At 41.7% G+C, this 16,386-nt stretch overlaps 1 protein-coding gene across 1 annotated transcript in view; it reads right to left on the bottom strand.

The window, feature by feature from the left end:
• The window catches only part of mcf2la (mcf.2 cell line derived transforming sequence-like a), a 32,253-nt gene extending 18,073 nt beyond the window's left edge, over positions 1 to 14,180 (bottom strand). The window contains exons 1-2 of the mRNA XM_063877942.1: positions 14,035 to 14,180; positions 143 to 226 (exon numbers count right to left, since the gene is read on the bottom strand). Coding sequence (XP_063734012.1) covers positions 143 to 226; positions 14,035 to 14,155 — 205 coding nt within the window. The 5' untranslated portion in view covers positions 14,156 to 14,180. The remainder of the gene's footprint in view (positions 1 to 142; positions 227 to 14,034) is intronic.
• Positions 14,181 to 16,386: the final 2,206 nt, after the last annotated feature.

Consider the following 16,386-nt stretch of genomic DNA (forward strand, 5'->3'; position numbering starts at 1 on the left):
AGAGAGCTGTCACTCTGTTTAGTTAGGAATCTCTTGCAAGCCCTTAGCCATACTGTAAAACACTGTCATATTTAAACAGTATTTGGTTCCTGTAATGCCCCTAAGATGGATAATGGTTAGAAGAGACAGGAATCAAACCCACCTGGTAGGATGGCAAACTGTTTCTGGAGTTCAGAGCCGATTTCCGCTGCACACAGAGCACCATCCTGACTCTGCAGGATGTCATCTGAGGAGAAAGACACAGAGAAGAAGATCTGTTTATTAGATGCTAATGTCCCAGTACATAAAACCCATCGTTATTACCACTCTGTAAAGTTTGCAGATAAATAACGAAAGGTAATGCACTTGGCTAACCATTAGAGTTGAAATGTAATGTGTTGTCGCTGATTAACCATGTGCAGAAATGGAGCCAATAATCCAGTGTGACCTATCCTCACAGCCAACAGCTGACCTATTCGTTATAGAAATTCAATCCAGTGTATGTAATACAAATGTGTTGGTGTGTAAATATGTAGCAATGGCTGGCTTGGTAACCGTTCGTAGCCAAAAAATACTCTCTTAAGATGTGATTTAAAGGCTTTATTCACAAAAAGATGCAAAATAACTACAGTGTACATGCTGGAAATAAATATCGGAGACCATATTAATTACAGGACAAATGAATTAGTATAGTTATTGTCTCTTCAGCTGGAAACAAGTTAAGAAAGTGGAGGAAATAAGGGAAAACTGTCATGAATCGGAGAGCAAAAGAAGTATTTAAAGAGAGGAGAAAGCGACGTAAACCGGGATTGGATTTGCTCCTCTCTCCAACCAAGCTGGATTAGAGTAATCTAATTTACCCACTGAGCCATGTACAGACATAAAAATATACGGAAGTGGACAAATAAACCTGCTCCTCTATCCAGGGTCATATCCAAGACGGCTCGACAGCGGCTCTTCTTCCTCCGCAGGCTGCGGAAGTTCAACATGGACTCCAGGATACTCTGCAACTTCTACAGGTGCACCATCGAGAGTATCCTGACTGGCTGCATCACCGCCTGGTATGGCAGTTGCACCGCCCTCAACCGTAAGACTCTACAGAGGGTGGTGAAAACTGCGCAGCACATCACCAGGACGGAGTTGCCATCCATGGAGGACCTCTACACCCAGCGGTGTAGGAAGAAGGCCGGTAGGATATTAAAGGACCCCCATCACCCCAGCAACAATCTGTTCTGTCTGCTGCCGTCTGGCAGACGGTACCGCAGCATCCGGACCAAGACCACCAGACTCAGAGACAGTTTCATACCACAGGCTATAAGACTACTGAACTCCTGAGCTGTGTGAATGTCTACTCACATCTGTTTATAGTACACACATACATATATATTATACACATCTGCCATACATATCTGTTTATAGTACACATATCTATATATTATACATATCTGTTTATAGTACACATATCTATATATTATACATATCTGCCATATACATCTGTTATACATAATATATGCATCTGTCCATACCTCCTCATTCAACAGTGTAAAGTATTTAAATACTCTCAATGTATTCCACATATATATATTTCACCTCCTCAAATCTTTATTGTTGTTATTGTAAATATTCTTCTCTCTTTTTTACTATTTTATTTATCTTTTGCACCATGTATGTTGAGTTGTTGGAGGAGCACGCGACATAAGATTTTCATTGCCAACATATACGCTGTATCTGCTGTGCATATGACAAATAAAAACCTTGAACCTTGAAATTTGGATGTGAAACACAAAGACGAGAATTGTGAACGATGGTGTGCGTCTGTGAATAAAACTGTCATGCTAGTGTGTGTAAAGGAGCCTCGCTGTGAAATCCATGTGTGTGTGTGTGTGTGTGTGTGTGTGTGTGTGTGTGTGTGTGTGTGTGTGTTTGGGCGTATAGACAAAGGCTGGCACTGAGAGTGGTGTGAGGGTATTGTGGCAAGGTTTCCAAGCAGTATGGTCGGACTGGCAGCGAGCGGCATTAATTATCATCTAAGTGCAAACCGAGCAAACTGTTCATATTTATAAAAAATGAGTAAATAAATAAATAGAGCCCCCCCCCCTTCCCTTTCACAGGAGGAGTTATGGCTATTCATTCTTGTGAAAAAAGCATGTTTTCAGCGCCATACGATGAAGAAACCTGACAGATTAAGAGCTTAGATCCTCAGTAAAGCTACGTACAGTGTGTCAGCACAACAACGGCTAGACAGTGACTCATCCTGTAAGAGGTCCCGTGTGTCGTCCGTAAAGCAGCGTGTGTGAGGCACCTGGTTATCATTACACACTTATACATGTAGCTGTGGTCAGGCTGGAATCTACTGTATCACACACACACGGTAATAAAGCCAGTAAGGCGCTGGGTATTACTCCCGATTTTAGGGGATTATGTTAAGATGACAAACAGGGACTCAGGAAGCGTCTTACAGGAACACCCTGGACCAAGTATAAGACATTTCTATCATGTCTTTAAGAAAGAGAGAGCAGTGGGCATAGAAGAGGAACATGGGGAAGTAAGGAAGGATATAAGGACATGAGTCAGGGATTTAAAGAAGGAACTAAATCATCAGCCAAGAAGAGAACAGACTGAGGTGAGTCTAAAAGAGTTTGTTAAGCAGGATACAGTTTAGACAGGTATTTAAAACATGGCAGGTTCACTTCATTCGACTTTAACAGACCACAAGTCTTCAAACAAAGTCCCCCTGCCTCTAATTAACCCCAAACTCCGGCATAATTAGCAGAAACAACAAAGGAGGGAGACGACGAAGGGAGGACGTGCTTTGAAAAATGTGAATACCTCTATAAAAACATTTAAAAGAGATCACAATTTAAGGAGTGTGTGAGCAAGTGTTGTCATATGTCAGGGGTGTGTGTGTTTCAGTGTGTCGTCTGGCCAGCTGTCAGTGTGTCGGGCAGGAAGCTCAGCCAGCACTCTCTGACCCTACTGTAGCTACGTGTGTGAGTGTGTGTGTGTGTGTGTGTGTGTGTGTGTGTGTGTGTGTGTGTGTGTGTGTGTGTGTGTGTGTGTGTGTGTGTGTGTGTGCACAGACACATCCAACACAATAGTATAACATACAATAAACATAAAGATATATCTGGTTGTACTAAACCCTCCATATGTAAAAACCTAACTCTTCTTTTTAATTAACTGTCTGAACCAGCAGGTACCATCACCATGGCTACCGTTAATTGCAGGTGGGAACACACACTGAAGGAGATAATTGGACCCTTCCCCACTTTTACAGCTCTTTATGTGTCCCTACAGGTGAAGCAAGTTTAGACTTTATTAATGCCACTCAAAATGTTATTCAAAGACCAACTGAAATAATATCATATCATTTAGGTCAATTTTACCCACGTTTTTTTGGTTAATTGAGTGGAAAACATGGGGAAATTATTTTAAACTTATATAAATCATCGTGTTTTGCTTCTCTTATTGAAAGAGCGCTTTTTAGACACATGATACGAAAGATTTAAGACATTTTAATACCAATTAAGGTCATTTCTATGATAAATAAAGCCCCTACATTAAATGAGTCTCTCTGAATATTACACGAAAAAGTCTCTTGCTTTTATGATATAAATCCAATAACTGAAATGTAGAGTTTTTGAAGGACATGTATGTATATTATTGGAAAAGCAACTTTTTTCTAAAGTTGAACCCCCCCCCCCCCCCCCTGCGTGTTCGGGGGTGAATGGTGCTCACATTTATCAGACATTCAGGCGTCGCTGCTTTTCACTGAAACTCCCAAAACTCCCTGCTTTGTCCCCATCGGATGAATGAAATTAAAGTATAGCGGCCGGGCTGCAAGTGAACCCCATTACCCACACACACACACACACACACACACACACACACACACACACTGGAAGTGGGGCAATGCAGCTAAACACAAATAGTGATTATGGGGGGCCTAGAAAGAATGTCCACCCGCCTCCTTGTACCCTTCCCCCAAACACCCCTCACTATTTCATTCATCCTTTTTTTCAGGGGGCTTAACTGAGGGGCAAACGGATACATAACCCAACTATCAGTCCATTAGAGCTCCGTATAAAATACTGTTTTATCAGAGACGCTATATCTGCATTCATACTCAGCAGTTTGGATGAATATAACAGATAGCTGTAACTTATATTTTCAGGGTCAAATGTGAGAAGAACTCAATGACAAGTAAAGAGTTTAACCAGTTCTTCAGTGTCTCCAGCCAGTGTGTGTGTGTGTGTGTGTGTGTGTGTGAGGTGAAAAGATAGTGGAGACGAGAAGGAGGGGAAGAGGTGGAATGAGGCAGTCGGAAAAAGAAAAGGAGTGTAGAGGTGCTCTCGTCTTCATACGACGAAACGGAGGACAGGGTTTCTTTACACATGCCTACATATTTAATGTGTTGGCCTGCTGCTAGTTGATACTGTGCTCTGGCTCAACAGCAGTACCACACTTTACTGAACAACTTCACTGTCTTGTCTTTCACAGGTACCAGCTTCGGAAATATAATATTATGTATGCTTTCTGAAGACATGAGAGCAAGAGGAGAATCTTTGAGGGTCACTTGGAAAACATACGAGTGGTTTTTGATAGTTTGAAGGCATTTTATAGACTAAATATTGTATTTGTTTTGTTCATTAGTCGATAAATGGGTCCTGTTGCTCTTGTTGGACATAGATTTCTATTGGTTTTGTCATGCTGAATAACTTATTTACAAGAAAAATAGGAGCACATTTCAAAATGCCTGGATAAAAAGAAGCATCATAGATTTCTGTCTAGAAAAGAGTTAAACCTGTTTGGTTTTTTTGTACAACGCCTGCAGCCTAAAAAAGTAAGGATGAACTAATGATCTGAAGTCATCAGGTCAGTGTTGGTCTAAATAAACAGATCCAGCAAAACTCAATTTTTGTGTTTGAGCATCTTATCCCTGCACAGTTAAAATAAGGAGTGCACACATGTGTTTGGATTTGATTACCTCCAACTCTCCTTTACAATGTTATTTGTAGAAACTCAATTTGTGAATCACTTTGTTAAGGTCACTAGTCGGAGGTCAAAAAGAGGCAACAGCCCAATTAAGTCTCATGAAGGTTCAGTCCATTACACACACTCAAAGCGTTGTCTATCGCCGTCCCGCTCGCCACACCTCCGCCTCTTCCTTTGTTCTGCAGTCATGTTCCTGCAGGTCCTCACCGCTAAACACACACACACTGTGAGTTCAAAGATGGCAGCCAGCTGTTTCTCCACTGGTTAACGTCTGCTCATGCTGCTGTGCTGGTCAAAGTTCAAAGCCACAGGAAGCTGGAGGCTGTCTGATTCTCACACACACACAACCACACACACACACACACACACACACATACACACAACACACACACAAACAGGACCCTGACTGAGGACTGTGCAAACAAAAACTATTTGGATGATACAGCTGCAATATTCAGGCAGATGTTTCATCTATTTCTGCCTAAAAGGATCATTTTTAGTATGTATGCAAAGACAGGCATGCATCCCAACTCTCCAGGCTATGACAGGAGCTTCATATCGGAGTGAATTGTGCATCAAGACGCTCATAAGACATACGGCCAGCATTTTGGCCACACTGCAAGCTCCATCTGCTGCTCTGGTATGCACCAAATGCAAAGCACTGACTGGTATGTAGACTTGAAGGCACTGGGTTTGAGAGTTGATGTTTGTGTGTGTGAGGGTGTGGTTAAAAGCTGGTATCAAATGCCAGCAGAGAGACGGTCAGCTGCATTGTGTGTATTTGCATACAACGAAGCCAGGATTTGCCAGTCGCTCTGCGGCTGTGTGTTTACGTGTGTGTGAGGGAATCTGAGCTTTATTATCTGGCATTATAGGCAGGGTTTACCAAATCCCCATCTGTCGCTGCTGTGGGGTATCTGACACACACACACACACACACACACACACACACACACACACACACACACACACACACACACACACACACACACACACACACACACACACACACACACACACACACACACACACACACACACACACACACACACACACACACACACACACACACACACACACACACACACTCACCATGTCAAACAACAACTGGGTCAAAAAGCGGCAGCCAGACGAACATTAGAATATCACTGACGCTCACATGAGTTCAATCCTGACTGTTTGGGTTGTTCAGCTGTTCCGTGCAATCAGGGGAAACCCACTGAGGTTATTCCAGAATCATTTCAGTTTTATTTCCACTTAACCCCTTAAGCCCTCGGACAAAACAAAAAGAATATACCCAAAATAAATCAGGAGTAACACGTCTTTGAAAGATAAGAAGCTAAGGAATACAACTAAACATCTTTACATAACCAGTATAAAGTAAATAGACATGCAATAAAGGAAACTAATATCTTATAATGTCTACATGTGTGTGTCTACTTGGTGAGGCCAAGAAGTCCATTCAGCGACGGTTATAAATCCCGAACAATGGTTTCAGTCCTGACTCCGTCACTGGCAGCGAGCCCTGACTTTACTGAATAGATGGTGGCATCATCATCTCAGCAAAACAACACACTACTGTCCCCCTGTCTGCAGTCTGTGCTGCCGTCATAACACACACACACACACACACACACACACACACACACAAGCAACCGCCGAGTTCCCATCTAACGCTCAAGCAAACAATTAGATGAGATTTTATTATCTGGGAGGACAAATCATTGGGCTTCTCAGATCGATACTTCACTTTTATTAAGAAAAGTTAATGCTAGGTCAAGTTAAAAAAGGGAAATGGCATTACTCTTCGTTCAGAAGTTTTCCGGCTTGAATCATATTTATCGTATACTGTAAATGTTGCAAAGCTCACTATTTAACATACATTTTTCCACTGGTTGTCAACATATCAAACTCTTGCATTGTGTCACCTTTCAAATGTGCACCAAGACTTTCTGCACAGAGCAGTTTGTGCCAGCCAATGTCTCAATGTGTGCCAAAGACTCCCTGCATCTCCACCTGCTTCAATCACTACCCCAGATGTAGTCCTATGGAAATGTATGAATCACAGAGAGCTGCTGAAGCATCTGTGGTGCAACTCGCTAAACTGCAAAGCATGTAGTGGTAATACTGTGGCTTCACATCCAGGTCCTCCTCCCTACTCTCTACCATTAGGGTAAAAAAACAGCAGCCTTTTTTAGCTGCTTCTGGCCATACCAGTCATTACACTGCTCAGAACAACATGATAAGTGAGGAAGACGGAGAGGGGGAAGAAAAAGGAAAATGACACAAAGAATAAGAGCCAGGAAGAATCCAGGAGGTCTGTGTTTATACTTGCCCTAAAAGAAGCTGTAGGAAAATACTGACACTACTTCTTTACACCATGACATCAGGAACTGGAAGACTTGCTGGATTCACTTTAGGATGTTTAGTTTGACACAACGTTGAGAGAGGGGCTTTTTTCCTGCAGCACTCTGATCTTAGCCTGCAGAAATGTGATCATATTAAACTGTATCTGTGCTGAAGTTGAGTAAGTCATAAACAAAAGGTCAACGGAAAGGGATCCCTCTCTTCAAAGCGTACATGTGGGGCAATATGAAAAGAAGACACACTGCCTCAGGGTCGTGATATACCGCTTTGAAGAGAGCGATCTCAACTCATTTCAAAGAAGTTATAAGGTATGTGTGCATGTTTTTGATCTAGGAATACGCACTTACCGAGGCACAGTTATAGTACAAGTTCAATTAACAAGACATGTGTTATGAATAATAAAGTGCTTATGGGAAGTTTTGACTGACAGTTAGGATACATTAGCCTCTGCTGCATTCATTTTGCCCCTAAATCTCTCCCTTAGTTTAGAAGCAAGTCACTGGGTGCTGCTATTCGCCTGATAAATATGTTGCTTCTTCCAAAACAATCAATATCTTTGATTTGTTTTGTCTTGTTGCCAACATCCTATCCCCCCTCAGGGATCATTAAAGATTCATCCTGTCCACTTAATCTAATCCTCTTCTGCTTTGAGTTTATCGATTGTGTTCTCTTGTTGTTGTTTACTGTAACAGACTCTTGAGGGCACATTAAATTGAATGAAAGGTACATTTAAATGTCTTTAAAGAAGGATAAATGCATCCTGTTACTTCTGAGAAACACACAAACTGGAGGATCCACATCCCGGATTGCATTATGGGAGCTCAGCTAAGATTTGTCAACTTCTAATCTTGTGCTGACAAAAAAGCAACGATGGGACAGGTTGATATTCTGCTACTAACCGTGTGTGTTTCTGTTTTTTAAGCAGGCTGTACAGATGACCAGTAGAGCACACACTCTTTCTGCACAGCAACACACCAAACAAAACACACACACCTTAAAAATCCTGCAGAGGGCCAAAGAAAGCATGACAAGATGTCATCATAAACTCCATGCTTCAGAGGTTTGCCGTTACTGCGTATCGGATCAAACAAAACTGAATAAATAAATAACCACTTCACACACACACACAGCTGAGAGAGTGGGTTAGGGGGTGGAGATGTTGACATTCAAACTCTCAAAAGGGTTTTGTCCCGACTGACAGGAGGAAACACATTGAGTTAATGGGACCAATGTGATTAACATGCTGTCAGCGTTCTCCGCTGTGTACTGTACTGAAGACGTTAAGGCACAGCTCAACACACAGCCAGGCCTCAGGGTCACTTTACGTTGGGTTATGTAAGCGTCTGATGGATAGTAATGGCTTCGGCAGGAGGAACATCTTTGGGCAATGAGATGAAATCAATGTGGAGAACAAAGTCAGGTCATGTTCAGTCATTATGCTCATTCACACAACCGTTTAGTTTTATACAAACTAGACAAACTTTTAGAGCTTTAAATCAAAAGGAAAGGTATTTTCATTGTATTCTTCACTTTCAGACAAACAGAGGCCAGTTAGGATTAACTTTACCACCTAGTCTACCTGCAAAACACTGCAGTTTGTTATTGTACATACAGTAATAACACCTAGACAAAAATGCACGCGCACGCACACACACACACACACACACACACACTCTACCTGTCATCATCTTCAGTTGCAGCCACAGCCGGGTGATATCGTGGCAGAGTTGAGAAACTCGGTTTACAGCCATGGTTTTGCCGGTGCATGTATGCCCCCTGATACACACACACACACGCTGTTGAAACACATTCACACACGGAGCACATCACGGCGGTCCATTCCTCCACAGCCGAGGACTTCAGCCGCTTACTGAGCTGTCAGTGCGCAGCGCAGCCCACACACACACACACACACACACACACACACACCTCTCCCCTCCCCTCCCCTTCTGTACCAGCCAGCGAGGAGGAGTTTTACACGGTCCGCCCCCAGTTTCACATGTCACACTGAAAGACTTCAGCCCTGTGCAGTGACAACGACAGCTCATACATATAAAGGATTTTAGGTCGTTAAAATCACAGCTATGGATAATAATCTCCAGCGTGGTTCCATGACATTTAGGCCAGAAATGAGATGTTAAATGTATTTTTTTGGTGCCTTATATCTGCAATTAAACAAGAAAATAGACACAAATAAGACATGCCTCTTCTACAGCAAAAGTTATTGTGGGAGTGCTGCTTAATATATGTAATACTTAACCTTCATATTTCAAATGTCAACTCTCCCAGAGTCCAACAGCATTTAAAAGCACTGAGAAAAAAGATTCTACTTAGCCTAATGTAAAGAAAAGATTAAGTGTGTGTGTGCTGTTCACAATTCAAATGAGACTCATGTCGCTGCCAGAGGGAAGGGTGGCCTCTCTCTCTCTGCTTTTCTCACACCCTCTCACAGGCACAGAACACACACACACACACACAATGCCAGTGAAGACAGCAGGGGGACCCAGTGTGCCACACAGGGAGAACTTGGACTGGTTAAAATGTGAATAAACCCGTCAGGAGCTTAATTCATTAAATGCTGCCCCCCTGAGGAAAACACACACTATGTTTCTGCTTCTGTTTAGTAGACATCGCCCATTCTCCCCCCTAACCATTGTCGGTTTGATGTCAATTATCCTCTCTCAATTAACTGCTATTATCAGTGTTTTATTCACAAACATTGACATGTGTAGTATCTGCTTTCACCGTGAACGGAAGACCTTGGATTAGACACGAGGAGGAGATGAAAAACAATGCATATGTGGGATTAAGAGTTAGATTAGAGAGGAATGTGGTCTAGTCTGAGATAAGATTATCGATTAATGAAGGGATTCAACGGAGCCAACAGGATTTAAATAGATCTGAATGGAACAATGAAAGTCCGTTAGAGTGTTCGGACTGACTGACTGTGTGTGTGTGTGTGTGTGTGTGTGTGTGTGTGTGTGTGTGTGTGTGTGTGTGTGTGTGTGTGTGTGTGTGTGTGTGTGTGTGTGTGTGTGTGTGTGTGTGTGTGTGTGTGTGTGTGTGTGTGTGTGTTTACCTACTGTCAGATTTAGATGATAGAGCATGCAGGCTATGGGACAGGAAATGGCCAAGGGTTTATAATGGTTCATTTCCTGTCTCTGTACGTTTATCCACGAGTGGACGATTTACAGTTCCACCCTGAGCACACACACACACACTTTGGAGCTCAACAACAGTGTGAGCTGCTTTCTTTTTGTTTTCCTTCCTCCTTGTGACTGTTACATCCAAAATCAATTACTTTAATATGATCTGATCTTAAGCAGGTCAAATAATAATTGACTTTAAGGATAGGAGAGACTGTGGGGGTGTGTGAGTGCATCAGTTACTATGACACAACGACTATAAGATCAACCTCAAGTTAAAAATATTTGTAGACATCAGTGTGTGTTTGCATGGGATGCAGAGCAGACTTCAGTGTGTGTATACGGGATGTTAAGGAGACCTGTTTTCATGTGTGTGTGTGTTAAGGATGTGTTGCAGACTGCAGCTAGAATAACTCCAAGCTGAATTATTTATTTGAGACTTTCCCCCCCACGTCTGTGTCTGCTAACATGAAACACTATCGACTGAACAGGATCAAAACACTATTGGCAGGCCGGAGCATAAACAGGAAGTCGCCAATTGAGAAGTGACTCACAGTCCGAAATGAGCGGCAGAGGATATGACAGAAGAAGACTGAAGGTGTGAACAAGCAGACAGTTTGACAACTCAATAGTCAGCATAACAAACTACAGAACAACAGGTCTATGGGCGTCAACTCAACTTTCTTTTCTCAGTCATTAATGCCACCTGTCCAAGTTAAACCCAATATCATAAATTCAATACTCCTCTGATCGGACATGCAGTAAAACAGCTCTTAAATGTGTGTCTATGGCGCATGATGTACTATAATACAGGCTGAAATCCGGCTCAAATCCCTCCAATAAACCCCTGATCAGGATGAGGACAATAAACCTGAAGAAGAGGAGGGGTCAGGGTCAGGAACGACTGATCATGACCGGGGGATGGTCTATTTTAAAAGGTCAGCAGGTGTGAAATGATGAACGATTTCACGAGAAATAGAAGCAAAATCATGAGAAGAATAACGAAAGAAGAAGTGTTGCCAAAAGTGATCATGCTTCAGGAAAACACCAGAGGAAGTTAAAGCAGCTGACTATTAAAAAACCCTGAGATGGTTGAGATTCAAACAGTGTTTTCTACACTATAATGTTCAACAACAGAAGGCCTCAAAGAAAAATCTACAAACCATCATTGAGCTGTAAGTAGTTGAAATAGGAGTTGATGAAGGAGGAAAACAACATCAAGTACAAAATCGAATCACCTGTCCCAGTGACAAATCATTCTGCTAAAAATACACACATCATCTCTAAATACAGACCAAAGCACACAGGAAACAGACCTGAATAGACCTGAACCGTCGCTGACAGATCAAAAAAATGATCGAGCAAACACTGCACACAGACTTTAGCATAATTACTCAGACTTTTATTGAACCACCTTGAGTAAATAAGGACGTAGTAATAAAGTCTTATATCTTTTTTTCCCACGTTTACTTTGAGCTCCAGTGATCGGGCAGAGGACACTTTTATCGTTTATTTTTTGTGCTATTTTTAGATGTGACTATCTCCCCTTGTAGATATGTGCAGGGCTATGATGTAGAAATAGGAGATAGGATATAAAAGCGTGAGAACATGCCTTGAAGACCTTATGCTATTTGTCCGTACAGTTGTTACCCTGCAGACTTTGCAAGAACATTAAGACCAGTGAACGCCAGTCATTTTCATTCTCAATGAAACAAGAATTACTTCTTTATGATTGTCATGAAAGCTTTCTCTTCATTAGAAAAGGAAAACTCATGACAGCAGGGACCGTCGCTTTGCTGCATGTTTTAAGGGTTGCTATGGTTGCTTGCAGCTGTCCCAACTAGTGACTGAGGACTTCTTTATCACGTGGCTCAAAAACCCAGCTAAGAGAAGCACAGTCCTTCCTTCCCCACTAAAATGAGACTCTCCATGCATCACACACACCAGTTTAAACCACATCTGTGTATAAAACTCACTATGCAGCTGTTGGCAGCACTGGGCACATCTGTAGTAGCTCTCCATCTCCTCCAGCGAGATTCGGACAAACCTCTCTCCTCCATATTCCCGTCTTCCCGTCAATTCCTTCATCCCGTCTGTTCCCCTCTTCCTCCCTCACAGCAGGTAGAGAGCAGAGTACCACATCCTGCTCTCATTTGTTTTTCCAAACCCTCCCTGTCTGTCCCTCTCGCACACACGCACACACCTTTCCCAAGTTACTGAGTGATCACAGCACTCCTCTCTCACGTGCCCCTCCCTGCTTCTGTGGAAAACGGACTGGGCAAGACATTATAATATAAACTGGTATGAAAATTAAATCACCTGTCCATGTCTTGACCACACACATGCACACCTTCTCAATCAGTTTCATGTAGTGTTCAGTCTTTAAAATACTCCTTTCTTAAACAGTTGTGTCAACTTGGGCTTAAGAGGTTTTAGAAAATCCTTTCAAAATAAAATCAAGATTAAAAAAAAGAGAGAACTGACGTGGAAACATAAAAGATATGAGATATCTAAGACTTCGTAGTCCAACCAGTACCTGCCTTCTATTTAAAGCATTACTTCTACTCATTGACCGTAAATAAGAGTGGACGTGGTCACCAAGAAGTCACCTATTGATCTGTAGACATCTTTTTTTGAGTGGGAGCCATAAGTGACACAAATGGTGAAACTAACTACACCCAAACAACAGACATGACACTTTGTTCAGCTGCCAGTTACATTCAAGATCCCAGTATCATTGGTAGCACCTGAAGGCATCACAGTGTTTGAGTAGAAACGCTCCAGCACGAAAATCATCCTCCCATGTAATGTCTACAAACCAAGATTAAATCCAACTCAACCTGCGACCAAAATATGACCTCTATAAAGTGAGACCACTGGAAATGTGCCTGCTACTCACCTTCTCGGCCAGTCTGTGTGTATTTATGTTTCCGCTCCCTATCTGCACGTGGACGGACACGCCAAAGAGGTGCAGACATGATGAACTCCAACACCAGTCTGCCTTTCTAATCGGTTTCTGTGTGTCCGTCCCTTCACCATGCTACCAGTGAGCAGACATTTTCTGTTGCTGTATTGAGACATACGGTAGGTTATCAGTTAGCTACTCACAAAGGCTATAACAGGTAATCAGTTACAAAGGTCACACAGTGCAACACGCAAGGAAAGGGAACTTTTAAAGTGACAGCTAAGGCCCCCGCTGGCCTGCCCCGTCTACACTTAGAAATCAAGAGTAAAACACTTTGGGAAGTTCAGAATATTGACTATTTCAATACAAGTCAGGGTAGCGTTAATTTCAAACGCTAAATATGAATACTATCCAGAGAAAAGTACATGCAAGAGTCCCCCTAACTACCGCAAACAGACTGTAGCATCTGCAAGGAAACTAATAAGCGTGTATTATTTGAGTGATGAGGGGGAAACACGGCAGGGGGAATCTCCCTGTGCTGATAGGAAATCCTGTCATCCTGTCACGTTGATTTAAAAAACAGACCGCTCTTTGGACATTAAAATCCACAAAATATAATCTTCGCAATCATCACACACTAACCTGTAGATCTGCAGCTGTGCGTGTGTCGGGTCAACAGACTGAGAGACACAAACACATTGTGAAGCAGTCCGCTCAACAGCTCCTGGCTCACTTGAATTAACTCAAAAAGAGACATCGTCATATCTCCAAAGGTTTCATGCTATTAGCTTATTCTACACGCTGCCTCTCCTCCTCCTCGATTTGAACGCTGTGTTGCCCGTCTGAATGTGTGATTGTTTATCTCGCTTCATGTTCGGCCCTGTGTTTATCAAAGGAAGAGAGGGGTGGAGAGATGACATACACCCCCCTACAGCTAATTATACTAGCTTGGCAAATATGTGTGTGATATGTGGACTCAAAAAGTACACTGAAATTAGGCGTTTGGGGTTAGAATCGGGATATTTTGCACGGCAATTAAATCAACAAATGGAGCCCTATTATGATTGTTGGGGGGTTTTCCCTTTCCTGTCCTGTGTGATATAGTTTTGGTGCATGTAAATGGTCTGCAAAGGCAAAAATCCTCCTTTAATAACGCGTTTCCTATCTGTGATTATCTTCCCTCTATCCTTATGAGGAAACTAGTGATGGTTTCTTATGAACACATGATCTCAAGAGGCTTCTATCACTCCGATAGATTACATTACAAATAACACGATTTGAATCAAACATCAGGTCTGATGCCCTCAACCAAATCTCAGTCTATTGCCGGTATGGGATTCACAGTTGAAGAGCAATAAAAGACCAAGATAGTTTCTGAGATTGTATTTATATCAGCATGATTTACTATCCCTCAGAACACAAACTGCAGCCTCCAAAAGGACCAGGCGTTTCTAAAACAGCTTCTGTAAAAAAAACACCTTCTTTTATTTCTTCTTTAACTCGATTATGCCGAGGGGTTGTCAATGTCAACTAAATATTGACGATAACCCAATAGTCCTGTTTATGACTCATGTAATACGCAGCACCTCGGACAATTGGAGCTCCTGACAGTGGCTTCATTAGGTTTAGGCATTACTGGCAACACTAAGATTAAACTGGTGCCATCCGTTAGAGTCTCCACCTCCCTCAGACGATCACATTATCTTTATTTCACCTGATTTATCATCACACAATCGCAGAAAACATTCCTGAATTAAACTTCAAACGGCAGCGAGCGAAGATGGTCATGCACTCCTCATTATGTGGCATTCATTCGATTTATTAATCAATGAAAACGAAGAGGCCGAGTCGCATAGATCAAAACCTTTGCCCGCCTTCTCGGTACGGGCTTCAAAACTAATCTCACTGCCAACAAACTCAATCATTCTGGCTCGTTCTCCCTATTCTCAAACTGTACTGTTGGTCAATTTTATACAAGTTCCTACTGGTTATATCATCTAATACCTTATTCCTGTCTTTCAAACAACAACAATAAATAGGAGATCCTAACAATATTAAAAATGGATCAATCAACGAGATCTAATTTAATGTGATCTGCCTTTTTTTATTTCCTAGTATAGGATAAGTATTTCATTCGAACAGATGAAGAAGGGAGTTGTTGTTGTTGTTGTTGTTGTCTTACATTTACATTGAAGTTGACCTCTATGTATTTACAGTTTGTTTACGTCTGTTTGTGTTTAATGCCAGTTACAATTTATTTGCAATTAATTATAGAACTACAATTCCCATAATTATGGGAATTGTAGTTCTATACGTTGTTTTTAGGGTGTGGCAGCTTTAACTACATCATAATGAACTACACACCTCACTTATGGGTTCAAATGACCATTTCAAGACTGATTCAGGGATAAGATATTTTAATTGAAATGAATGCTGCATGATGCACGTTAAATTAAGTTTTCCCAAATATTTCTCATGTCTTGGAAACCTAATATAGTCATAGTTTTCTGCCACAGACCATCATGTGATTTAGCATTTCTGCCGGTCATCTACAGATGCTCTGCCAAACCGTCTGGCCATCTTTTCTCAGTCAATTCATATTTCATTAACTACATATTCGGTAATTTAGTTTGCTGGTATTTCAATGAATACTCTTTATTTAATAACTAGGAAATACTCCAAATAGACACTGACTTTTTTGTATTCATGCACACAAATATAGATGAGTTCGATGAAGACAGTGAGAGAGTAGGTTAATCTCTTGGTGGTATTGTAAAGTGTATTATTTGAATGACATTGCCTGAGCTTTCCTGGCTGCTTTCGCTCAATATTATCAATTTAAACGACATAGTTGCGTATCAAAACCTCACGATATATGATTAGATTCATTAAAAGACACTAAAATATCATGTTTTTATCCCTAGCCCTAGGTAAAGTACACTATAACATATTTTCTCACTGGGGTAAATTAATACTTCTCTGGTGAAACATCCT

The sequence above is a fragment of the Eleginops maclovinus genome, chromosome 24 (genome assembly GCF_036324505.1).
Source record: "Eleginops maclovinus isolate JMC-PN-2008 ecotype Puerto Natales chromosome 24, JC_Emac_rtc_rv5, whole genome shotgun sequence".
NCBI classification, from domain to species: Eukaryota; Metazoa; Chordata; class Actinopteri; order Perciformes; family Eleginopidae; genus Eleginops; species Eleginops maclovinus.